We start from the raw sequence: 27,018 nt of genomic DNA, 5'->3' as shown, positions 1-27,018 counted from the left end.
CGTCAGCATGGCAAAAGAGCCAGAAGAAGGGGAGGAAGAAAAAAAATGCACTCAGGGTTTTTTTGAATTAAATATACTAAATGGTGCCAGGCTTCAGATGGGAAGAATTAGTTGACATTGTATCATTAGACCCTTTATAAAAATCAATTGTCATCATTGATTCTAATTTGCATGTGAGTATTAGAGTTTATCTGCTTGTCTTCCATTCCCTTTTTGTGTTTAAAACCATTTCTGATGTAACTGCTACTGCTTAAGCTCAGCCATGCATTCAGATTTCTGCTGGGTTTCTTAGTCCCAGATGAACTTCTGGCTTGCTTCGTTGTACCCTGACTAGGTGAACCTCCATCCTTATTACTAGATACCACAACGTCAGCATCCTAGAAACTTCCAGACTTGCTTCTGGTCAAGTGAAGTTGGTGTTGGCAGGAGTGTATTATTCTTGGTGAAGCTACTTGCTGCTGAACACTTTGTAATTCTCATCACTGCGAGATGGGTTAAGAGGTTTTGTTGAAGCGAATGCGTGGCAGGCAAGACACCTGTGGCTATCAAACCCTGTGACTGTAATATAAATTTTTTCTGTATCTGTGGCACACCTCAATATGAGAAAGTGTTGGACTTCTCAACACCTTACTTGAATTTTAGATGACAAGACCTTCATGGCGTGGTTGGCATCCAGCCGTCTTTCCTGACCAGGGCTGGAGTTAGGAATTCCACTTCTTGCCACACCTCATTCCACACTGCTTGTCAAATATGTGGAATAAGGTGCACATATATCCTCACCCATTGTTACTTTCCGGATTGAATTTCTGTTCGTTGTGCAAGGCAGAGGAGGTGGAAATGATGAGGGTTAGTGTTTTTGCTGAAAAACAAAACAATCTTGCATCACATCCTTCCACTCTAACCCCTCTCCACACGGATAAACCTCTCCTCAAGCTATTCCCCTTCAGTTTTTGAACTCTAGGTTGGTGTTCATCAGAAGTCAAGCGTTCAGTTGAATGTGTTTGTAATGGGATGGAAGATAGCTGAGACAATCTAAAATTCAGGAATTGTTGCTGAACTTAAGTTCTGTTACAGTCTACTAGATGATCACCAGAAAAACCCCGAAACCTTTCCTGTTTATTTCAAATGCTCTTTTATTTCTGACATTACAGTTCTTCTGTTGCTGAAGCCAAGCTTCTCAAATATTTGTTCTGAAGGGGAGACCTGTCAACTTAAATGTTTGGCATTTTTGGACGACTTCTTTTGGGTTTTTTTTTGACACACCCCTTTTCTCCACTCTTCCCAATTTAATGCCTCCTCCTCCTTCTGTTTGCTCCTTTCTTTTTCTTGCAGGGCTTTGTTGTTCCAAAAGGTTGGTTTTCCCACTACCAACATTCACTGGGTGTGCCTGCCCCCTTTCCTTGCCCTTTGCAGGAATGCTAGTGCCTTGGCCTCTGCTTTCCTCCCCTTCCGCACTAGGGAGGGAGCTGATGGTTTTCTGCACTGCTCCTGGATAGGAGACAAGCATCAAGTAAAACAGCAGGAGGACAAGCATGAAATGAGACACAAGCTCTAAGGCCTTCCTGATGTTTCGCTCAAACTTACATGGTTCCAGATAAAATCCTTTGCAGTTATCTCCCAGACTTTATCTGGAATTGGTCCTTAAAGACTCCGAATGTGTCATGTGTCCCTTACAATTGTCCCTTTATCTGCTCCTTTACCTGTCAGCTCTTCTTCTTGGGATGGTTTCTTCCACTTTTCATGTCTCTACTGGAATGTGGTGGGTTTTTTGCATATGGTTTTAAAAATTTATTTCATCATACTTGGTGGTTGTCTGTACCTGACACCTTCTCGTACTTTTGATACTCAAAACTGCTCTTTAAATGATTTTCATTTTTTTTTTAGATCTTTTTTCCCCAGTCTTGATCCTCAGTCTTGATCCTTCTTTAAAGTTGTTTTCTTTTCTATTGCAGAAAACAAGTGTAGTTCAAAACTGTCAGTTTGGGCCTATAGAAGATGTTTACCCTTAGCAGCATGGTCTTACTGGTTTTTACCACTCAAGATATTCAGTGAGTTTGTAAATGAAGTCTTCCCCTGCTTCCCCACAAACCCAACAAAAGATTTCAAGTCTTATTTTGAATGAGCATAAGTTCATATAAAGCTTAGTGCCTCATCAGCAGTTTGAATTACCTGATCTGAGCCTTCTGGCAAGGGTCAGCTTCTCCAAGAGCCCCGTTAGAGAAGAGCCTAACAAAAGAGACATTTACTTCATATCTACATGCTTATGGTGGTTGCCACAGCTGTGGCAAGTGACAGTCTGTGTCCAGAGTTGTCTCACTTGATTTCTGTATGTTTTGGAGATAACTGTATTATGTTTATCTTTCATTTTCTTGTTGAAGCAGATGTTTGTTGTTTGTATTTTGAGCTGTCCCTTGGAATCATCTAATGATGTGATTCTTCTCTGTGCCATAACATAGCTATATCTACTATCAGTTTATGCTAATGTGTTATTTTCAATTTTATTGAAATGTGTTACATTGGAGGCAATAAAAGCCAATAGATAGAGAAAGTGAGACAGGCATTTCTCATTGATTGACAGGCATAGACTTTTCTGCTTCTTTAAATATTTTAATGTCTTTTTGTTGCCCAACAACTGATTCTTTGTGGTTTAGTAATGACCAGAGAAGAATAAGTGCAGATTTAGAAGCAGGCCATGCAGTCCAAGGAAGTGCATATCGCATGTAATGTAAATTTCATCCACTCTTCTAAGGTTATATGTACGATCTGTTTTGGCGTTGGATCAAGTAAAAACTTCTAATATAAAATAAAGAGTTTGCTGAGGTAGTTAGCAGAGATTGTTCATCTACAATTAAATAGTGGATTGCTGCTTCATGAGGTTGGTGGGGCAATGATGGCTTCTGTTAGCACATGGTTATATAGATTCAGGGTTAATCACCCTTGTGGGCAAAAAATGCTAAAATTAGCTGCCAAATGGATGTGTTTATCATATGAGCTACAATGACTACTTGGAGAAATCCCTACAGGTTTGAAAACAATAATAATCAAAATTGTATTTCTTAGCCATGGATCTTAGAGTATCTTTTACATATAATGGAATCAAACGAACCAAATCTAAAATATGCTTTGTTCATATGCCATATGGTCGTTGTCTTGCCAAGCACTCTGTTTGCCTGCCAGAGCAGACTCCTGTGTTCTTCTTTCCTTGAATCCTGCCCTTCACACTAACAAAAAAAAATTGCTGCGTGACCCCCGTAGTCATATGCTCACCATTCCCTTTTCCCCTTCATCCCTAAATACTTTTCCAGCATTTAAGCAAACTTCAAACACCCAAAAAGAGGTAAAATGAAGTAAAAGCCTTTGTGCACTACTGCTTTGAAGGAACTTTTTGAATTTAGCCACAGCTGTACTTAGCTTAATTCAGGGCTTCAGCCCCTTCCTACCAGCCACTCAAAAACATACTGGCTACTCTAAGGGATTTAAATTCCAAAGATGGACAGATTTTATTATGGGGTGGGGATAGAGCAGTATCTGAGTCTCTTATGGTTTTGGGTTCAGGTCCCATGTGCCACATGGATAACCTGTTTCCAGAGCTCTGGGGAGAGGTGCTGTGTGTTGCCTCATATGTGTATTTTTAGCAGAAGGCTGTTTCCTGACCCCATACAGTGAGCACCTGTGTGGTGTTATGCTGCCTGTCCCAAGGTATTAAGTAACCCACAGGCATTTTGAAATAGGTAATGATAATACGATTTCTCTCGTGATAGTGTTTGGGTTTTTTCATTCTCCTGCTTGTTGTGAAATCTGTAGGCTGATAATTTCAATGGGAGTTATGAGAGGAGAGGAAAAACTCCCAGCTAGCCCTGGAAATGCATGGGATCATCGTAGAGATGGGTAAACACTCCCTATTGCAGTCCATCTTAACAAAGACTTCGAAAAAAGCCCGTCATCTCAGCAAGTTCAACTTTTACCCTTTTCTTGCACTGTTCTCCCTCTCGGCAGTCTCTATCCCTCTGCTGGGGTTTTGATAGATTATCATTTCTGAGAGACAGGGATGTTGCTTTGCTAAGTTCAGCTTCAGAGACTTGTTGGGAGGGGAAGTAGATGAGACAGGAGGAAAACAGAGCAGTGACACAGAGCTCCTAAATGTCAGTTCTTTTTGCCCATGGTGTTTCATCAATACTGGAGCAAGGGATGTATAATATAAGATTACAGTTTCACACCCTATTTCCAGTTCTCTACCAGACTGAGCTGTAACTGTCAAAATTGTGGTTTTGTTTACATCTTCATAATAAATTAGATAATTAAAAGTGTATGGCTTTAAAGCACTTCTGTGCCTTTTTTCTGCAGTCAGGTTATAGATGAAGCTGTCTGTTTTACTAGCTAGTCTCATAATTACCAAGTGGATGCAATGTCTTCAAAATTGCAATTCCATCTGAGAATATTTTATTATTGGTTGCTGCAAGAAACATCTGGAGAGTGCTTAAAGCTCTTGTGTGTTTAGAACATTTCAAAGACATGGTTTTATCAGACCCTTGTATTTTGTCCCTTTCCTCTTTCCTCTTCATATGGCCAGAAGAGCTAATAGAGACTTTCTTAAGCCTGGTAAGGTGATTCTACATACAAAATTCTTTGGATAATACAAAGTTGGGGGTTTTGTTGTCTGCGTGGTCGGCCTGAAATAGATAATGTTCTTTGATACATTTTTGGACATATCTTCTCTAGATGGGTCAGTGTTATTTCTTTCTGCTCCTAGGCAAATTAATAAACCAAATTTAAAAGTGCAGAGGGAAGCAGGCAGCTGGCTGATTCAAAGGGAGAGGCTATGTTTTTCATCACCACCCTTTCAAAGCCTCTCTGAATCAAAAGAACCATTGGATTGCGAAGGCAAGACCTATGCCACACCAGAAGCTCCCAGTTCAGCAATTTTCCCAGGGTAAAATTATAACTCATGTTTCCTCAGCACAGGCTTCAACTGGCAGCGTTCCTTCTACTTCTAAGGGTGAAATTGCTGGGGGGGGAACAGACATCTAATGTGCCTCTAGAAGTTTTACGATGGGTGTTAGCCTCCTTTTGTGGAAAGGTAGATGTTCTTCTGGAACATACCCAAGGGCAGGTGCTATTCAAACTGGAGTATAAACTGACTTCAAGTAAGGCAGTACAGGCTTATTTTTGTTCAGTTTGTGAGTCAAATCTAAAGAAGAAAAAGCCATTTCTCAAATTGTGACAGTTCATGACAACGTTCCAGTTATCCCACTGAAGTCTACCTTTTTATGGGTCTTTAAAATCTTCAGATACAACTGCAATTCAAGACATTAATCTTTATTCGGGTACTGCTGATAGGATCTTACCTTGCAAACAAAACAGTCAGATTTTAGCAATGCTTGTTTTCTAGTGTTGCTTCTCACCAGAAGATTATTGGACAAATTGCAAACTTGGTCCAAGAAGAAAGTTACCTGTTGCTTTCTTTCCCACTCAAATCTGAACACCATTTGTAAGGATTTGTTTAACTTTACATTCAAATAAACCAGCATGGTTCTGGCAAACAGAAGTCCTTTCCTTCTAAACCCAGGAGGGAGTGTTTTTTTCTTTTTCCTTGTCCTTTTCTTATGTAAAAACTGTTACAAAGTATGTGGAGTGCCTGCTAGAAGTGGATAAAAGGCAACAGCACTTGAATGAAAAGTCTGACTAAAAATTACATTATTAATATATCTCAACCTAGAAGTAGCTATCTGCGAGCAGTTGGAAGATGGATTCCAGTGTTCCCCTGTTCCTTTGCATATCTGTTCCTGGTCCAAACCCCATGTACTTGCATGGAGTGGAGGTGTCTGTCACACTCCTGGCTTCACTGGTGCAGGAGATGAGCTGGGAGATTCTCCATCCCTTACAGAGGCAATGGGAGCTGTTGACTGCTCTGTGCTGGGCTATTCCCAGAGACTGGGGAGAGCTGACCAAGTGGCTGCTTCATTCAGGGAGGAGGTGTAGATTCTGAATGGAGCCCCTGAGTACATAGCTATGTTATCCGCAAAGGAGCTGGCAGGCCGCATCTCTTGCAGCAGGGATGAAATGGTCCAAGATATTTGGATCGATGCTGCTCGCTGTAATGAATGAAGCCTTGTATGGAGGGGATCTAGTCTGTCATCTCTGCCCTTTTTGTGCTTGTTTTCCTGTGAAGTACAGGTAAATTCTGCTACCCGATGTTTGATAGAAGTACGAGAAGAAAAGCAACCTATTTTCCAGATTTAAAGGAAAGTAAATGAAACTGTCCTCAGGGCAGCAGAAGCAAAGACTTTTGTGTCAAGCTGTAGTGTTGTGGGCAGGACTGCCAGGCTGCTAAAGGCTCTTCAGACCTGGCAGCCTTTCCCAGGGACTGTTCATCTTTTAACAGCATTTTTGGTTTGGTTTTTTTTGTTAGTTTTTTTTGAGTGGTTGGTTGGGTTTTTTTAAGTGTCTACAATAATTGCAACCTCTCTCTGCTCAGACCAGGGGATCTCTTAGAACTTACTGGCTTGTTTCTGCAGTATTTGACAAGATTCCCTTTTGCATGTGAGAATAAAGAAGTCTGAGTGAAGGTCACTGAGGCACTTCTGCTATATACTTCATGAAATATTTTGAACTGGGCACGTCCAGTTAGCGAAGGCTCAGGCTGGGGAGTTATGCTTTTGTTTGGTCACTCCTAACTCACTTTTATTGCTAATTGAGTAGAAGCTGGTGCAGAACAGACAAGCTGTTGGTAGAGTGAGTGTCCTGAAATGCTGGCTATCCAGTCTGCTCCTGTCATAAGACACCATTAGAAGCATCACAGCAGGTCTGTTGACCTTTGGTTCGATGTCCTCCTGCATCTAAACCATGTCCTCCAGCATAGTTAGGGGATCTTTTTGCTTGCTGCATCCTGGGTTAAACACCCTGTGATTATACAGTGTTAGGTGGGCAGTGGTGTGCTGTGCAGTAATTGAGAGCAGCTTTCAAATCCGGTTTTGCTTGTGAATTAACTGGGTGCTTTCACTGAGTGAGAATCAAATCAGCACATCTGAAAGCTGTAGAAGTTGTCTCCTTCCATTGAGAGAGCAAAAGTGGCTTGTGGAAGCGTGTGTATTTGGGGATAGTGAATCTGGGCTGGACCCCCAAGTTACATGTGGTTTTTGTGGGTTTTTTTAATAGTACACTGTGATGGATGTATTCCAAAGATCCTGCTTGTGTTATGGGCTTAAGTTAAGAGTTGCTTGACCCAAGCATAGAAGGGATGCTCAGCAAGAAATAGGCAGGCAGTGCAGAAGAACAGAACTTTACTTGCAGGACCTGAGTATAATAAATGACAACATTTGGAATGTCCTCAGCACTGCTTAACCAAACAAACAAGGGGCTGAGTTAATCTTCCAGTAAGAGTACAAACTTATATCTTAAGGGAGGTATTAAACTTTTGTCTGCAGTTTTGACGCTTAGGGAGATCTTCAGAGAAGTTTATAAGCATTAGAGAAGGTACATCCTGTCTCTGTAAACTTGACTTTTTCCACTTTTTTGAGCTCACTTTTACTGCTGCACTGATATAAGTACAGGTCTTCATTTGACTCCTGCCATTATCCATTAATTCTTTTTCTCCAGTTAGGTCTCAGTGACTAGTTTCTGTTGGTATGGTTAGAGCTGTTCTGCTGAAGTTAGCTGTGTGCTATAGACTTGGCTACTGGACACTGGAATTAAAGTGTCTCTAAGCTCTTGTCCAAGGGTGGTTTTTTACTGTCATGCATCTCCAGGTAGGCAACTTTCTCCATCCAGCACAAATACCTCACTTCCTTCAGCCCCTTGCCTCGCATTTGGTTCTCTGCACCTGTGTCATTTATTCTAGGTCCCGATCTGCTCTGAAATCCCAGCAAGGCTCATTTTACCAAGGAAATGCAACCACAGTCTCTCCAGCACTTGCAGCACCTAGCGAGTGTATGTGCTCAGCAGTGCCAGCATCTCAAGGAGGAGAAGGCTGTGAGCAGCCAACCTTTGGGATGTGCAGCAAGGGACCCCTATCTTGATGGGCCAGATCAGCACTCCACCCCAGAGCCAGTGCTTCAGGGACAAGGAGAATGTACCAGTTAAAATTGTCCCATCAGGTAAGTGCTTCAGTCACCATTGCTGTAGCCACTCTGGTGTGACAAGAGGTGCATTTATCAACTTTGTAGGCTTGATCTGCATTTGGACTATTGCAGGATACAGAGAGCAGCCTAACACTGTTACTGACACCTCCAGGAAAGGGTTTCAGCCAAGGTTTTATTTCATGCTGACCTATACCTTATATGTCAGCAATGATGGACCCCTCTGGGTATCTCTGTCCCCTCTCTCAAGCAGCCTTGTGGCATCCACCTTTTTCTAAAATGCATTGCTGTATGTATTTCTGCAAATAATACTGAGTGCTGCAAGCATGGCACTTGTGGTGAGAGGATTGTGCAGCTGCACGGCATAGTTGCAGGTCTTCTTCTGCCCTTAGGTGCCTCAGCATATCCAAAAAACCTTCCAACTTCTCAAGCTCTCCATTGTATTTGACTGTCTTGTATAGGATAATTTGACCTTCTGTCATATGTTGAAAGACATTCAGAGTTTAAAATGAGGCTTTTCTTTCAGAGATCTAAAATATTAATTCTAGTACTATTGTTGAGTCTCAGGGGACCTGGTATCTCGGCTTGCTGTGCCACTCAGTTGCAGCTGATTGTGCTTTGGGCCCATTTCTCCTGTGACACTCAAACACAATTGTTCTGGAGTTTTGCCTTATGAACATAATTCCTAATGTTCAGACTCAGCAATCCTAAACCTTGCAGCTGCAAGAGGAAGGCAGTGGGATTATATTGATGAAAGGCAAAACATGACAGTGCAATCGGCATATTTTCGCTGGGGAAAACAATGGGCTGTTTCTTTGTTTTGCAGACCCCGTGGCAGCCATAAAGCCCAGCCATGTCCACAGGGAGCTACCAGCCACTGGTGTAATGGTGAAGAAACAGAAGAAAAGACGTGAATTGCTCACGTGTAAAGACTTTTTGACAAAGATCTGGGCAACTTCTTTGTGCTTCTGGGCTCTTCAGAATGAAGGTGAAGAGAAAGCACCGTGATGGCATGCACACCTTGAGACCAAAATGCAGTTTGTATGCTCTGTGTTGTGCACGGGGTCATCTTTGACCATCTTGCAGGTCTCTGTCTGAGGGGCCAGCACAACCTGGTGTCATCTGTGGATGCAGAGTACCAGGGCCATAGCCAGAAAATATGATGTGAGGACATCACCAACCCACAGAGATGCCCATGGTGGCAGTTTCCCCTTCCAGCAGGACAAGCACCTGGGCTTCTTGGACACATAGTCTCTGTATATCTGCCTGCTTGCTACACCTTCCAGAAGTGCTGTTTGTACTGTACTGATATTGTTTATGTTGAATAAATGCTTTCTCCAGCTTCTTTGTTGTGGCAACTGTTTTTGCTGAATTGAAAAAAGTGGGGGGTACTTGTTTAAGCATTGTGGTAAGATGTGACCATGATTATATTTTTAATCTTTAATGAAATGTTTGTTTTGAAAAAGTGTATCTTCAAAATGGGGACACTTGTGCAGGAGCCAAATCTGACAGTAGTCCTAATGTTCCTGGTTTGGATGAGGGTCTTGAGATGGGCTTTCCCCATCCCACAAGCATCAGCCTGCTGTTTATTTCAGAGTGCAGGTGCATAGCTGTTCATGATACTTGAGCGATTTCTGCTTTGTACTGGAGGAAAAGAGATTTGTCACCAACTTCTAAAGTTTTTTTGCTGTTTGGATTCATTCCCTGTACAGTGGGATGTGTGTGTGTGTGTTCAGAGTTGACTCTTCTGCTGGAGGTGGCCGATGTGGATGTGCTAACAGCTTTTTCCAGCTCTTCTGGGCACCAAGCTTTTGTAAGGAGAGACATCTCTCCAATGGCTTTCTGTTGTGAAAAAAGGCTAATGAACATAGGCTGATTTGATGCTTTAAAATAAACTATTGCACGATTATTTTTCTAATGTCTAGAAACAACAGGACAAGCTTGTCCTCACCTCCCCTCAGAAAAATCCAAGAGAGTCTGAAATACATAAATTTGAGTTTCTCAGCAGAAATAATTGCTTGGGCTGTGACAGGGAATATCCAATAACTAATACTGAGTAGCATATATACTCTTGCTTGAGCTGGGCTTTCTCACAGCAGGGAAGATGTTGGCTATAATAACCCCAGCCAGCAGTGTTTTGACCTGCAACCTAAAATGATCCCCACTTCCAGTGAGTCAGGTAGAATGTACTTGAATGTCAGTTCTTCTGTGTATGAGCTCAGGTTGTCTTGTAATGGCATGGTTTTTGTCAAGGTTTCAGACTTAAGAGGGGAACTGAGATGACTTTACTCAAGACCACAGCGTGTAAATAATATTTCTGACAACAGTGCTAATATTTTGAGGGGAAGAGTAAGTCTCCTGTCTCTTAAATTTTGTACACTTAGGACACTGTAATGACTCACATTCTTCAGATATCTCTTATTTCTTCCACTTGCTACCAGAAAATTGATATGGTTCCTATATTATTCTTGCTTGGTAGACCAGTTGCGTGAGTGCACATCTCAGCCCTGCAACTACTGTGTTTTTTCAACCCAGGTGTAAAGGCTTATTCTTTAACAATATTATTGAATGGAGTTAAGGAGAAGATGGTATAGAAGAAACAGGCAGGGAGGAGAAGAGATCTAAAAGCTCTCCTCAATGACCCTCAGTCCCCTTTGGAAGGAAAACTTCTAAATCATACAGATTTTAGTAAATACTAGGAGGAGTAGTTCAGGGAGGGCTGCTTTTGCTTCTGTTGAGGCTATAAGAGGGCTTGCATAGAGCAGAAAACGTGAAGCAGGTTCAGATATACCCAAAAGACCTGTGCCTGTGAACTACTTGTTGTGGAAAGACTCCTTCAAATATCATCAAGAAAGTGGACGAGCCCCAAACTGTGTTAATAGAGCAGTGTTTCTGATTGCTGAACCAACAGTGAAAAGTTTTATACAGCCTAAATGCCTTTAACCTAGCACACAGAGTTTGGCCCTTTTGAGTACATAGTTTCAGTAATACATTAAATCTGAGTGGAAATGGGAACTAATTTTTATGAGAAGCTGTTGCGGGGGGGATCATCTTTGAATACTAAGAATGATAAATGTTTTACAGGGTATTTGAAGTATTTTGGTTCACGGGAACTGTTGTAAAACTGACAATTTCCTGTTCCTACTTCATTTTTTTTTCTTGTAGGATAAATACTAAAATATTTGAGAAGAAAAGCTATCAAGTGACAGACTGTTGACAGGTCAGGAAGGTCACTGGCCATCCAGCCACTGCAGGTGCTAGCCCTACTTAGTGTCCCACTCATGAACAAAGCTGATGCAGTTCCTGAGGCAGACAACAGCCTCTGGGATCTCCCATGTGGGAACAGCCGTGGCTGAGCTCTGAACCCAATTCTGGGTGCATGTCTCACCTGCCTGATCTCAAGAAAGGGTTCTGAAGAGCTTTTTGATTCTTTTTGTTGTCAACTGTTCTAGATAGCTTAGTAGATCCCACTGAGTTTAGTTTCTATGACTTCCTTCTCTCCTCCTGTAGTTCTTTCTAAGGAATTATATTTGTAGTCACATTAGGTGGTAGAAGATTAATAATTTACCAGCAATACCTTGTTATTACCACTTTTTACCAAAACTTGTTCACTTCCATTTTTGCAGTAATCCGATGCAAGGCACGTGTTTCTTCAGAGAGACTGTTTGTCCCTGTGTTATCTTTTCCACAGCTGAACTAAACAGTGATTTTAACTAATGCAATGATATAGCTTTGGTCTGTTAAATGCCGTACCCATTGGATGGTGACCTTCTGTGATATTGCATTGTGCCACATTAAAAAACCTGGGTTTTTTTAAAGTACCTGGTTCTCCGAATCCCATTTCTGCTTTAATTTCTCTGGGGTAACTGCAGTAGAAATACCATTGCCTAATTTCAAAGTGGTCTCCAAAAGAGTAGTGAACTGGTTTTATCCAGGGAAATACGCTTTGTGAGCTAAGACTCGAGCAATCTTAGCATTATTGTGCTTAATAACTAAACATGGAGAAGATGAGCATTGTTTCATGAGATGCAATAAATGCAGGTAACTTGAAGAGGAAATGTTGAAAAGGAGGAGGCTGAAATAAGAGAGCAAATGGTTTTATTATAAAGCACTTTTATTTCTTGGGAGTTTTAGTAGGCAAACTGTGTAAATGGCAGATTGGTTCCAACTTGCGTTTGGAAACTGGTTCCCTTTTCTTATGTTTTATGGAGTTTTTTGCCTTTTAAAATGCCCACAGTCCTCTGACCTATCTCCCATCCTGGCAGTGGTGTTCGTACTACACATTCTTCTACTGCTTTGTACAGCCAGTGCTATCGCAGCTATGCTGAATGAGGTCCCAGCCTAACTACAATATTAACCCTGCAAATCTGTTCATTTTCTCTTGAGCAGCCCCAGGCAGGGTATACAGGAGAATGTGTCCAATTGAAAAACTATTACAGCCTCGGTGGTGCTGCAGTGTGTTAAATTGCAAGAGAGCTGTGTTTTTTCTGCCAGAGAGGATCCTGCTAAGGGAGATGGTGGTGTCTGTCTCATGCAAGTTACAGAATTTGTTTTTCATTTTAGTCTCAGCTTTCGTTTGTGATTTTATCTTTGTTTTTGCCAAACCATTTGTCTGCTTTTAAGCACTGAAATGTGTTCCTCAGACCTGCTGCTTTCCTCCTGCTAATTGTCCAGCACATTCTCTCCCCCCCACCCCCAATTTGTATCAGTCCTTGCCTTCTTACTTTCACCTTTCCAGTTGTTGTTTTTAATTTTTTCTTCATTATTTTACTAAATACCGTACTGCAGATCAGTAGCATCTTGGGTGGTGGTTGTACCACATAGCATTTGTAGCAGACATTAGTTTTGCATAGCGTGTGTACCTTATTTTGTCTGGACTTGTCTTCTTTGCGCTGCAGGCACCTCCTCAAGCAATTGTAGTGATTAAGCCTGGTATTTCTGCAGATTTATATTAACTTCTGCTTGTAAAGAAACAGAAGAAACCCAACCCTTCCCCCTCCCCCAAATCTAAACTAGATGTTTTTCTTCATTCCCTTCGTTTTTATCAGTGTTAGACCTTACCTTGCTTTTGTGTATGAGAGAAAATTAGTTAAGTACCTTGTGGTTTATAGATGCCTTTTGTTACATATTACTTGGATTTATTGTGCAACGTTGGCCTGTAAATCATATCAGTCAGACATTTTCCTGGCTCTTGTTGCCTTTATGGTTTGAGTCTTTTAGCGGCCGTGAAAAATGGAGAAATGATGTTTTTGGCGGCGGCGGCGGACTTCGCTAGTCCGAGTGCCGCGTAACTCTCTCTCACGGCAGCGCTCCGCTTTGGCGAGGTTTGCTCTGCCTGGCTCTGAGGAGATGTTTACAAGGAATCCATTTCTTTGTGCAGCTGAAAGACAGTGTTGAAAGAACAAAGAGAGTTTTGTGATGAAGTGTATCTGACTTCTCGCTGCTTTGCTTACCTTTTAAATGTAAAACTTAGTCATTTGCAAGGGCTTTTAGTTCTCAGGGCATCCCTATAAGATTCCACCCCGTACGGGGCTTTCCTTCAGTCGAGAGCGGGGCTGTCTCAAAACCGCTCTCGAATGCATTTCTATTTTAATCCCCAACTTTGCCTGCCGCCTGCCTTCCTGGCTCCAGCTCACCGCCCTGCCCTGCCCCACCCGCCGCGCAGGCGGCCGCTGCTCCGTGCGGCGCTTCCTTTGTGACCAAAACTTGGTTTCACCAGCTGAGCATCGGCTCCCGTTCCGCGCTCGGAGCTCGCCGGCCTCGGGAAGCCGCTCAGACCTGCAGCCTATGTGGGGCACGCGGGGGCAGCTGTCGCCATACGTGTAACTTTTAAATGGAAAATGTCTCTCTCAAAGGCTGTCGATGTCCAGTGGTCTGCAGTCCATGAGCAGTTGACTAGTCCAGGTGTTTCTGCTTCTGTTCCCGTGCTATGTGAATTGGGAATTCGAGAGAAGAGTGTGCAGGATGGAGGAGTTGAGGGTTTGTATTTCTGTTCTGGTGGTATGAGAGTGACAGAGGGCTTGGGAAGGAACGGAAAGTCTACCTGGGGTTGTCTTTATTAAGGGAAATATTGTTCTTGGTCTTTTTGTCTGCAGCTCTTTCTGGCGGGGTCTTTATCAACTCTTCAAAATGAGAATGACGTTTTTCAATGGTATGGATTGACTGTCACGAATAGTATTCAGGAAAAACTTGTTTTATTGAATGTGATTTCTATTTTGTGAGTTTTATGAATGCATTTTGCCCCACTTATTTAAAATGTAGCGAGTTAAAACTCTTAGAGCTAGATTCATTTTAAAAACTGCCAAGTACTTGTCTGTGCTTTACTGAGATAAAAGTCATAATCTAAGACTACGAGACAGTGCTATTGATTCAAGACTGTGGGGTTCTGTGAGGTTTTTAAGGAGATCGTTAACCCAGGTCTATCTCTTCACAGGACAGTCGGCCCAATATGTCAAGACCTCTGATCACTAGATCCCCTGCATCTCCATTGAACAATCAAGGCATCCCCACTCCAGCACAGCTCACAAAATCCAACGCACCAGTTCACATTGATGTGGGTGGGCACATGTATACCAGCAGCTTGGCCACGCTTACAAAATATCCCGATTCCAGGTAACTTTAAAAAGCTTCTTCTGCATGTCTTTGGCAACTCCTTTTCTTCCATTTCATGCTGGCATGTCCTGGGGTTGTCTCAGAATGATGAATTTAGCTCCTTTTGTTTCAAAATTAAATTAGCTTTCTTAGTTCGTAGGCAGTTAGAGACTGACTTTTCCTTCCCTGCGCCGCTGCGTTTCCAACAAATGGCACTTCTGCAAATCCTTATGTGTATGTACTAAAATAAAGCTGATAGTAAAGAGCACTTACTTTCTACTACCTAGGATTCTGGTTTTATGCCAGGACACCCATTCTGTGGTTTGTTACATTCAAAAACTGTAGTGATAATGCATTTAAGCCCAAAGGTGGGGGTGTTTGGGTATTTGTTTTGTTTCTTTTGGAGCAGTAACCGCTCTCCTGTACTGTCAACATGTAATCTCTGATGTGTCACTTGAGGTGAAGGCAAGGTTGAATGTAATAAAATACAGCACAGTATTAACTGAATACTTTTTATGGAAGCTTGGGACTTCTCTTACCTCTCACGTACCTTTGAATGAAGTATTTGTGACTCTGGTAGCTTACTGGTATTAAGCAGCTAGAAAACTGCTGCACATGTAAGGAAATGGTGTATGTACAATAAAGAGTGCATCTTTGAGAAAACAACAGTGCATTGAACAGTGTGTGTGGATATTAGATGGTGGGGTGGCAGACAAACACTGTAGTGGTGCTGTAATTCTAAGAGTTGGTTATCAGATAGCAGGCGTTGATTCTGTCCACTGTATTAGTCTATACATTGCCCTTCACCGCCCAGTCCTGCTCTGGAGGGAAGGCAGTGTTACATTTGTGCTCTTTTCAGCATTTGCGGGGGAGGTTTTGAGTTTCTTGATCCCACAACTCTGACTTGCCTTTGCAAAGGGTACAAAGCATGCTTCATGGGATGTGATTTTGTTCAAAGCCTGGGTTTCACTGGTATTACTGCGTCTGCAGCATCGGCTCATAGTATTGAGTGGACTGAAGTAGTGCTCCTGGTAGACACTAGGAGCTGAAAGGGATAGAGGAAGAGAACAGTAAATACAGGTATATGGAAGAGAAACAGCTGAGTACATGGTCTTTCTTATGACAACATCCTCAAGGAAGGCCAGGCAAAGGGAAGTGAAAGAGAAGCCATGCCAAAGGCCAGATCTGCCAGGAGAGATTGAAGCAGCATCTGGAAAAACTTGAACTGTTCTTCGAAAACCAAATCTGTCATTTTGGGGAATTTTTTTAGGAGCTCCTTGTGTTCAGCTACTAGTAGTTGTGATTACTTAGTGGATTTTTTGGTAATTGGAGCAGTGATGGTGTCTGACAGAGTTGTCTGTGCAGAGAGGCTGCTACTTCAGTTTTCATGTCAAATTCGCAGAGACAGTATATTACTTCAAGTGAAGAAACACTAAAATGTCTTTCATAAGTGTGTATGGTGGCAGTGGAATTTAAGCTTAATATATTCTGTGTTCCATTGAGCCATTGTAGCACTTGAAAGTGAAAGCTATGCCTGTAGTATCAAAACCAGTTTAATAAATTAAACATTTTAAAGCTCTTCAAACATAATTTAAAGAAAAACCAAACTCTGAGTTATAGTCATTCTGTTTCAAGTCGTTCTGACATGTGTTTGTGTTTCAGTTCTGACAGTGTCTTTTGAACCTCTTGATGAGTGAATATTTCCAGTGTAGCTGTTAGAACCTGGAATTCCCAGCCAATTCCAGAACTTGAGAGATTTTTTTTTAACATTAGCAGCTTCAAAAGAACAATTATTAAACTCATTTGAATGTCAAGACAATGGCATGAAGCAATATGCCAGAAATCATGATATAGTTGTTTGGAATTTGTCTGTGAGATTTTACTGTAAAGTTGTTTTCCAATGGGGGGTTGGGATGAGGGGTGTATATATATATATTTATTTATATATAATGAGTGCTAGGCAAAAATTGTCCAGTAATATTTGGACATTAATACAAATTGTTTCTTGGAGCCTGACCTGGTCAGTTTATATCTAGAGTCTAACGTTGTTTTACAAAGTTAAAACAAGGTTTTGGTCAACTTTGCTTGTATGTTTCTTTTTCTGCCCAATATCACATGTCTGAATGATACCTAAACTAAGTCAACACCTCATAGATATTTTTGGGCTAGTTGAAACCTCCTGAGACTTACTGTCATATGAAGTATTGTCTATGAAAAATAAGGTCTGATTATCTTACCTGAAAGAGCACTGCTCCGGGGATGAGTCAAGGCATAGGTTGCAAGCTCCAGCATCTAACAGGTTGAGACATGAAAGTCATTAGGTTTCTGACTCGTATTACATGTAGTCTAAGGGCCAGAAGCCTAAAGTGAACCTTTCATCTATGGGCCAGGTACCAGAGTCATCTTTCTTTGTGAGATTGAAAGGGTGATATCCAAAACAGCAGCTTTGGAGTCATTATTACTTGCTGGTGTGAAGAAGACCTTTTCTGATAGAGCAGTCTCTGCTTTGGAGCAAGTATACTCTTCTTTCTCCTTTGGGCTCAATAGCAACTCATCTTGTACCTCTCTATTTTCTCCTTCCTGGATAGTAGAGTGGAAATTGGAGACATTACTTTAAAAGAGAGTTCCTTAAATGATATCAGGTGAAGACTTGTAGCTTGCAGGGCTCACTTTCCATAATTTTTCTGTTAGATCCCTCAACCTAGTTTGTGCCTTGAAATGCAAAATATGTACTGACAGGTAGATATATTTATTCCTCCAAAGAAACCCTGGTGTGACTGTAAAAGTGTCTTGCCGCTGCTGCTGGATCCCTGCCCTTTGCTATGGAATGACCATTGTGGGCTTCTCTCAAATGCTTTTGTGATTGAAGAACCCAGGGAATTGGAGCGTATCTGTGGTTTGGTCAAAGGCTGACACAGTGAAGCAATCCAACAGACAAGCAGCTTATCTTGTTTTGAGTAATCCTAGAATTTTAAATTCTGAACCTGGAGTAATGCTTAAAAAAACCCTCAAAATAATTTAAAAATCCAGTAGCATATCATTTGAAAGAGCCCAGTTATATTCCGGACCAAGGAGGACCTACTGTTTTCGCAAGGAAAATCCCATATGAATACTTTATCTCATCAACAGGCTTCAGGTTCTCCCAAGACACCAGTGAGACCATGCCTCAGACATTATGTCATGCAGCTGAATAATAAAATTTGCCAGACTTAGGCTTCAAGAAGAGGCAGTTTGAATCAGTATATCTACCAGGAAGACCTAATGTAAGGTCAGTCTGCTGAAATAAATAGCAGTTTTCTTTGAATGCCTGAGCAGGGGGCAGGTGTCCTTTTATGCAGCTCTCTCCACCAAGATGGTAGACCTTGGAGCATTTACCCATATACAGATTGTTCCTTCTGTTGTGAGTTACTGACTGACGGTTGTTCATATGCCAGTGTGAATGGACCAAACAAATTGTTTGTATTCTTTGAGGGATTTTAGAGTTTTGGAATTTGTTCTGGTTTGTTCGGGGTGACACCTTCCTCTTCTCAACAGTCTTTGGTTTACTTTAAGTTCCCAGATCTTCAGGTTGATATTTGGCAACACACAGAGTTACCTGTTAAAGATTTGTGTGCACTAGTTTTTTATTATTATTATTACTTGGATTTTGCAAATGAAGGTTTTTTTTTTAAAAAAAAAACACTTTATTTTCCACTGCCCAGGAAAAAAAAAATTATTCCAGGGAAGATGGATCCAAGATGAGGGTCTGCTAAAGGAGCCTTTCTCCCCTGAGAGCTGAGGCACATGCATGCCATCCCATTGTTCCGTATCGTCACCAGAGAGTCTGATGAGAACAGGTTGAGGTGTTAGGATTTATGGTTATAAGCAGAGGAAGCACTGGCCTGTTAGTTCTGATACTTAAACCTGAGGAGCCTACTTTCCTTCCAATGCATTATCATCTTGCAGTATGATTGAACCCTTTGCTTGGAGCTGGCATTCCTACATCTTGCAGCCTTAATGCTGCTTGTATGTGGCATCTACCAGAAGTTGTTGTGTATCAGGCTGTGACAACCTCAACTGACTATCAGAACTAAACGGGAAGATGTTTAACTTTGATCATATGAGCATCAGCTGTCTGATATCTCTGATATCAGCAATATCAGCAGTGTTGTCTATCTCATGTGTTCAAAGCATTTGAACTTTTAATTAATTCTGTCCAAGTCATCTGGTACAAATATTTGCATAACGCCATGGCATTGGATTGCCGCATCCTATATTCCCATTTAAAACATTGTATATATTTCTTTGTACAACCTTTTTGGATATCTGCTTGTGTTACTACATCTCCCATCTAGAGTTACTCCCTGCATATGAAGATGGATTCTTCTTATGCAGTATTTCACAATACTTCCAAATTTCTGCCCAGGGCTATTTCAGGTTTTTGTATGAACCAATCCATTCGTGTCCCAGTTTTCTTACCCAATCTTTACTCTCAGCCCTCAGGGAAATTAAATTTCACATACTTGGATCCAGTTAGGACACTGGCACTTTTTTTATTGGTAAGGGGTTTCTTTTGCATCAAGAGCACAGAATTATTTAGGAGAATACCCAGACTGTCCTTGGCCTTTTTTGACAGTTTGCAAGCACGACTTATACTTACACAACCTTCATAGGTTGTGTAGATAAACTTTCAAGGACATGGTATGAATCAGACAGGTTAACACTGCTTGCCTGTTTCAAAGCTCCAGTTTCTATTGTCTGTAGACTGTCCCCACTTCCAAAACAAGGCACTGGCATGGCCCTTAATTCGAACTTCTGCAGATTGCAACACCATGCTGGAGACTTCTGGCTCTGTAGGAGATGTGCTGCTGTAAGGGTGGTCTGCACTTTGTATAGGGCTCCTTCTGTAACACTTTCGTGAAAGCAACCCTGTCACAACTTTCCTACTCACCTTGGATAGTACCTCTCAAATTGCTGTAAGTTATGCTAATGACTTGAAGAAATAAACCCAAAATTTTCCAACTTAATGAACATTTGGGGACTTTTTTTAAGGAAATATTGAGAGAGTGGGTGTTACTACATCTTTATTTCTACTATTCTTATTTGGATTCATCTTCCTGAGAGGTACATCTCTATCTGTGAAAGTATTTGGTGACCTTTCTGGAGTAGCAACATCAAAGTCTGATGAGGTGGTGATACTTAAATCAACATGATACTGCAGTAGCTAGACTACAGTAGGCTTGCAATTTTTGAGAACAAATATTGTGTTGCAAGTTGTAAAGCGAAAGCTTCCATGAGAGTGTGCAGTATTGCTGTACACCAGCTCTGTCTGCTGTATTAGTATGAATGGTCCAGGTCGCAGCTTTTTAATATTTTGTAACATTCCTGGCGGGAGGGAAATAGGCAGAAGTAGTTGGCAGAGGCTCATTTCAGTCTTCATTACCTATCCCGTCTTACTCATCTAATTATTCACCTTTTGTGTTTCATCATTTGATCACTGCTTGTCTTGTGGCAAGGGAAAGGGAGGGCTTGGGATAGGGAAATACATTGGCTCTTGCTGACCTATTCTGTGACCCAAGATAACTGATTTAACTTTGAGCTTCAGTTGCTTCCTACCAAGGTTAACATAAAAGCAACTTGTAAAGTGCTTTGGGATGATGACTGAAAATGTAAAAGATTACTATCTCTAAGCATAAATAATTATAGATGCCAGTAACTGAGATAGAAATGGTTTATGATGTTGGTATCATCAGTAACATGTATTAATAAAAAACGAAATGTTGATTCATGAGGACCAGACTCAATACAGTTAGGCAGTACAGTTTTTTTGGTTGGTGTAACCATGTATAGAGACTTGAGAAGAAAATAGAAACAGAACTGTGAATGATACTATACTTCATACCTATTTCCAGAAATCAGAGAATTTACACAACTGATACTGTAAAGAGAAATTTTTTGTAACATACATCTGTCAATAAAGGGCTCAGAGGGGTATTTTCTGGTCCTAGCTGAACCAAGATTAATTGTAGCTCTAGGTATATGAAGACAAAGCAGTGAGGGAACTTCAGGTATATATTGACCTAATTTTGCCTCAATTAATGATAACCACAGGTCAGTCATCACTGTCACCTCAGTAGAAGTAAATATTTTCTAAATTGTAGTCCTGTAATATGTCTAACTTGCAAGGTCGGCAAAGTTGCCGCTGTTGCTCGTAGCTGGTGACTAGTGAAAGAAATATCACCATCAGATTAGCAGGTCTTCGCATCTCCTGGTCAGTAACTGGTGGTGAGTCATCACTGAAAGGGACCATGGAGTTGATGTCTGTCTTCCTGCTCTAAATGCCAGTAAAAGTGGGTTTGTGTATTATTTATTTGGAGGATTAAAAAGTAGTGGTTTGTCCTTGTTTGATGCTTTTGCACTCAAATGTATAAAATTACAGCAAAATCAAGATAGTGAATTGTTAGGGTATTCTTTGCACTTAAGAAGACCCAGAGAAAGTGGATTTGCAGACTTATATCACAGGGGTTCATACCATGCTTATCTATGGCTACCTGGCTATGACAATGTGTATGGAATACGCGTCTACATTCAGTAGTCTTGGAAAGGTAAAGGCTTCTTATTTCTGAGGCTAGTAATCCTCAGAAATAACAGTCATTTTTCTTGAGGGGAAAGAAGAAAATCCTTATATCATCAGTATGTACATTCATTTGCCAGTTGGCTGACGTGAGTTTGTATGGGTTGGATCAACCTGTAAGTCAGGGAAAGGGCAGGGGAGGTTGTCAATAACTGTCTCAAAGGTCTGTGTTTTGAGAAAGCCTTTCATTACAAAGGCTGCTTGATACCAGCTTGGTGAATGGAAATCTGTGGGTAAGAAACAATTTGTTACAATGCCTGCACATTTCTAGCCAGTACTGTGGCTTCATGAACTAGACTGAAGGCACCCAAGCAGTTATTTCGCACTCTACCTGGCCAAGAAAATATTTGGGAAGGTAAAACAAAATGCCGAGTCTGTGGGTCTATGGGCAAAAGCCCATTAGAAATTGAGGTGGCAGTGAAGTATTCTGCTTATTGGTCATTTCTGGTAGGGCCCGTGTTTAATCATAGTCGTGAGGTTCAGTGGTTTGTTTTGCCTTTTGCTTTACTTACTCCTTGCACTCAGGAATCTCTGTATGTTAGCACAAGGTTCTCACTCTGCTCCCACATAAGCTGTTTGTACTTCATTGGTCTTTCATAAATTGCAATGTAGTTGCTAAGCAAATTGGCATCTAGTACATACGTAATTGCAAGAAAACATTTGGCTTCCAGTTCTACCGTCAACACCCGTCCACCTCTTGGGTGTGTTTGAAGCTTTAGGATATAGATTCCAACTTCTGGCTTACTTCTTTCTGGTAATGATCAACCTCCTGGCTGGGTTTCATGTATACAAGTGTGCTTGCCATTTGGAGATGTATTTGCAAAGGTTACATACAAAATGGTGAAAACTGGTTAGGACACAGTGGTTATCTGCAGTTATTTTAATGCAAATAAGGCACAAATGCTGTGTTGACCAGGGGAATGACACCAGTTCCTGTTATGTGAATTTTTCCTCTAACTTAACCAGTCTGCAGTTTATTCAAATGTCATAACCAGACAAGTGTCATCTGGCAAGATTTATTTCTTCTTTTGTCTTCTGTTCTCAATTTTTCTTTCCCCTTAGTCTACAATTCTCAAGATGTCACTGTCTCTTTGACTCTTGCCTTGCAGTGTCTTTTTTTCTGTCCCTGTTCTGCTCTGAGCATCAGCCCTACTTCTGTCATCTAAATTCCCTCACTGCTTTGTCTTCAGTTCTTTTTCATCTGCATTTTTTTATCTCTGTTGAAAAGGGTCAGAGCTCACAAAGGTCAAAAGTGATCTTTACCTGACCAAATCAAAGCACATTGCTTGCTTGCTTGTCCTTTTCTCTACACACATGCTTGGTTTTCTGGCTCTTGTTAATGGTGAGCTTTCTTTGAGTAGGTGAGCACCCAGCATATTTTATAGATATCTCAGATGATGCTTTGGCTCTTGGTGACATCAATTGAAAGGATTCTCTGAGACTCACTGATATTGATCTCTTCTTTCACTGAGTCTCTGAATCAGTAGTCAAATAAATTGTTTCTAGCCCTGATGCGTACATTAGCTTGGGGTCTGTAGGACTCTTCCAACACAGTTGTCTCTCCACCCCAACACAGTTGTCTCTCCACCTCATCTGGACAATTTTCTAGGCACTTTCAAGGCACTTTCTGCCTGCTTGAGAGAACCAGTGGGCTTTTGCAACAGTTTGAAAGCATTTAAGCTCAGCTTGTAGCTGCTACTCATAGACTGCTTTGAAGGGGAATGCCTTTAGAAAAGGAATGGGCTTGCGGTCACTTTCCTACCCAGTCCTTCCACCATGCAGCCCTGTGTGTGTAGACACTTGAGCCAGCTCAGGTGCTCAAAGCAATATAGTATGTCTCTCCACCTGGACTCGTTTATCCTGCTTCCAGCAAACTCAGCTGTGCTGCGTCTGGTACCCAAGCTAATTACTGGAGACCTATCTTTTATGTTTCTACACACTACTGCATTTTGCAGAACAGGCATTTGATGAAGGAGAGCAACACTGGCAATTCAGTTTCTGTGAATCAAAACCTTTCTGTTTGCAAAGGATTAAAAGAGGTAAAAGGGGAGAGTAATACAAAGATGCAAAGGTTTTGCACATAAGATGAGATGGTTGAGCAACACAGTGTTAAATGCAATGGGGCATACTTCAATAGTTCAACAATTTGCAAAGATATAGATTAATTCTACCTCCTAGACCCCAATGGGGTTTTCACGGTAAAATGTGACAAGCCTGTCAATCAAATGGTAGACATAATTGTTCTTTAAGTGACCTATTAAAATCCCATTCCTTTTAATTAAAAATTGTGTCTGTGTTCTCGCACAGGCCATATTTGAATGGTAAAAACTCTTTTCATATGAGACACGTTGCAGGTAGAGAGCTGTCACAAGCTGTGTGACACACATGTGAAACAGGAGGAGTGATTGAAGTCCCAGTGCAGCAACATTTGGCTTGCCTTTGACTCCCGCTGACACAGAGGGAGATGGAGGGATAAGCAGCATCTCCCAGGTCCACACCCAAACCCTTCGCATTCCTTGCCTAACAAATTGCTTGTAGTTGCTTATTGTAGCATAGAAAGTTATAATATACAGCATTTGCCATAAGTGTGTCACTTCAGAGCAAATGATGGATTACGTCCTTCCACACCCCAAAAGTTGTTCTTTGTGCTGTAATTAAAAAATAAATGTTGCAATGTTGAATTGGAAATATTTTGTGCCATACAATGAATTTGTTTTGTTAGGTTGCCTGGATGTAATTGCAACAATGTCAGTGCATTAAACCCGTGTCATGGGGTAATGGTTTCCTGCCACTACGCCAGTGCCAAGGACTGCTTTGCTTAGCAGCTCTATTGCTGTTTATCTCCATCAGCCGTAGTGATTATTTTGTTTCTGCAAAACTTTTTTTCTTATTTTGTTCCTTGTGTGCATGCTATAAATCATAGTTCTGTTCAAACGCCAACCACAAATCCCAAACACTAGGAAGTGCTGCCATGCCAGAGAGTGGCTCAGCTGGGAGCTGGTTTTAGGTTCACCCAAACTCGTCAGTGATGCGAGGGGAAGAAGGCGTTCCAAACCATGACAGTCTGCTGGGTCCCTTCTACCCATCTGAAAATTGATCCCTTTTAAACAGTTTAGAGGGCCCTCGGGGTCTTGCAGCTTACATAAAAAATGAAAGCCCTTCCTGTCTTAGAGCAGTGCAAGCAGTCAATACGAAAGAGAAAAATGATCTTTTAAGTGTATTCCATTGAATCCATTATCTCGAGGGCCCGTGCATGATACTTCATCAAAACATCATCGTCTTGGTGATGCATGGGGGAGAGGGTGAGCTGGCGTTTGGGGGATTTCAGAGAAAATGCTGCAGTACTCTCAGTGCCACAGGACAGACTAAATATGATACAAACCAGAAAATGAGAGCTGCAGAAAAACTGATATGTTCCTTCTTATAACATATTGAATTTTGCGTGTTTGAAACAAGGATATCATTCAGGAAAAGTTTTGAATGTTGCTTTTGTAGGTATGTAAGTCCTGTTGGGCATCTCATGCAATAATCGCTTTGCTTCCAATCAGAATACAAATTTTCAGATTTTCTCTTTTCGTTACAATGGTAAAGAAAATAAAGGAGGAAATAAATATAGGTGTTTGTATCATCAATACACTCTACCCTTGTTATGGGAGGTAGTGAAAGGGTTGAACTACTCTATCATGAGCTGAATTGGTGTTGAATTTCTAGTTCATGTGAGCAAGTGTCAGAATTATTAGGTTTTAAATGCTTTTTAAATCTTTTGTATGCCTGTACTAACGATTCATATGTTTTTCTTAGACTAGCATAAAAGGAAAATAATTGATTTCTCTTGTTCTGAGTTTGCAGTATTTATTTAATGGCACAGTGGAGTGTTCTACCAGATTATGGAGTTAGGAGCTGATCTTTTGCTGTTGGTGTTTCCTTACTGAAAATAGTAAGGATGTTGCTCCATGTAGATGATAGGCAATAAAACAGAAGTAGATGGATTTGTTTTCATTAATTAGTATCATCAGTAATTCAGAAGGGCTATTGAAAAAAATGCATTTTTGGAAGAGAAAGGGAACAATGAAGAAGTAGTATTTCTGAATGTAACTGAGCTGTCAAACACACATCCTTTGGGGTGTCCTCCATTTCCTTTGGTGAAAGCCTTGCTTAAATAAACTGAGTAGTAGGCAGTGGGTGTGTGCCTTTGCACAACAGCATATACACCCAGGTGCTTTGTTGGCCAGAGTGATCCTAAAGGCACAGTGCTGTCAACATTCCTAATTGGTTATTACCCAATAACACACACCCTCCAGTGTCTTGGGACTACAAAACACTTTTTAACTAGCCTTCCTACATGAATAATGAAGCACTTCGAATATTCATCCAATTATAGTCAGCCTCTCTCTTGGCTAAGGATTGCCAAATGCAATTGGACATACTTCTGACATAGAATTTCAGGCTATATCTATGTTGGAAGGGTTTAGTCATAATTCCTGACTTCTGGGGAGAGATTAGATAACACCATGATGGTAATTTCTCCAGCCTCAAAAACTATTGTTTATTCACTTTTGCTATGAAATTCTAGTTTACTAGCAGTATAATGTGGGAGTTTTAAGAATTTTTTTTTTATCTACTTGGAGCTTGTCACATGAATGTATTCATGTTCTGTTTGAAATAATGAGATGGTTTGCTTTTTTCCCAAGTGCTGTGGCTACAGCTGCATAGGACTGAAGTTGTCATCAAGCATATGAAAAGCAGACATCTATCACATGTACTTTTCAAACATGTAGACTGTATTTATGTTCATCTTATATTTTTTCTGAATATTTTACTGCCCATCATGATTGGCTCCTGATATGCCAGTCACTGACTTTTAGATATGCTTTTCTAATGTCTTGCTAATGTCATCAAAAACAATGTCCTTATCCTTTGCAGAGTATTATGATTTAATTTTACTTTACTAGCTTCTCCTGTGAATAAGCTCCTCTGAATGTTTATCTTCCCCCCGGCCTTTCAAAACCTGACAGAAGTGGTGTGCCATACCCCTGCTTACACCAGCTTCCAGCTCCACTGCAGTAACACTGTAGGGAGTCACACTGGCTGCGTCATGCTGCCACAGAGAAAAGCTCTGTGACAGTATCCAACTTTGTGGTGCGAAGGAGATGCGTGAGTAGGGAAGTCATGGCAAATGTTAATCTAGGAAGATCTAAGTTGATGGAACGGTGGCAGGAAGGATACCTTCCTGCTTTTCTTATTTCCCCCTTGGAAGACCTTATGGGAAAGGGAAAGGATAAAAAGTGCTGCTTTTCTGTAGCTAAAGCACAGTTGGAGGCTCCACTTTTCATCAGGCATTCTCATTTTCCCAGTTTCTAATATTGCTGTCTCATAAAGCTGGGCCTTGGGCCATGCCTCTCATACCGGCCTTCTCTTGCTTAGTAGCTAACCCTGATAAACTCATCAGCAGAGCTACAATTGCACTTTCTTGCTTTTACTTTGGATTAATGGTGTAGCTCTCTGAAACTGAATGGATGCTGCTCTCTAGACCACAGAGGTCTGGTTGCAGGTGAGCGTTTAATTCCCCTCTTGGGAAGTAGAAATAAAAGCCCTAATCAGGAATGTTTCGTGCATCTCTCTGGGTAGGCTCAACAAAAGAAAGGATGAAAAAGATGCTATTGAAAGTCGCTGCTGTCTGGTATCATTACAAGGCATAAAGCACTGGTTTGAAAATAGAAACAGCAGATATGGGTGTGC

General features: G+C 41.2%; 1 protein-coding gene across 12 annotated transcripts in view; it reads left to right on the top strand.

The window, feature by feature from the left end:
* KCTD1 (potassium channel tetramerization domain containing 1) overlaps positions 1-27,018 on the top strand; it is a 101,305-nt gene that overhangs the window by 52,272 nt on the left and 22,015 nt on the right. For 7 of the 12 annotated variants that reach the window (XM_051775142.1, XM_051775096.1, XM_051775075.1 and 4 more), the window contains exon 2: positions 14,509-14,687. In XM_051775142.1, the coding sequence (XP_051631102.1) occupies positions 14,524-14,687 (164 nt within the window). In that variant the 5' untranslated portion in view covers positions 14,509-14,523. Of the gene's footprint in view, positions 1-7,837; positions 8,094-8,841; positions 9,064-13,402; positions 14,055-14,156; positions 14,227-14,508; positions 14,688-27,018 lie in introns of those variants that run through there. The other 5 variants (XM_051775102.1, XM_051775088.1, XM_051775110.1 and 2 more) reach the window with 5 other exon arrangements.

Source organism: Manacus candei, unplaced genomic scaffold (genome assembly GCF_025592945.1).
Source record: "Manacus candei isolate 608988 ecotype Guabito, Panama unplaced genomic scaffold, ASM2559294v1 h1tg000008l, whole genome shotgun sequence".
Classification (NCBI taxonomy): domain Eukaryota; kingdom Metazoa; phylum Chordata; class Aves; order Passeriformes; family Pipridae; genus Manacus; species Manacus candei.
This window is presented reverse-complemented; position numbering and strand designations above follow the sequence as displayed.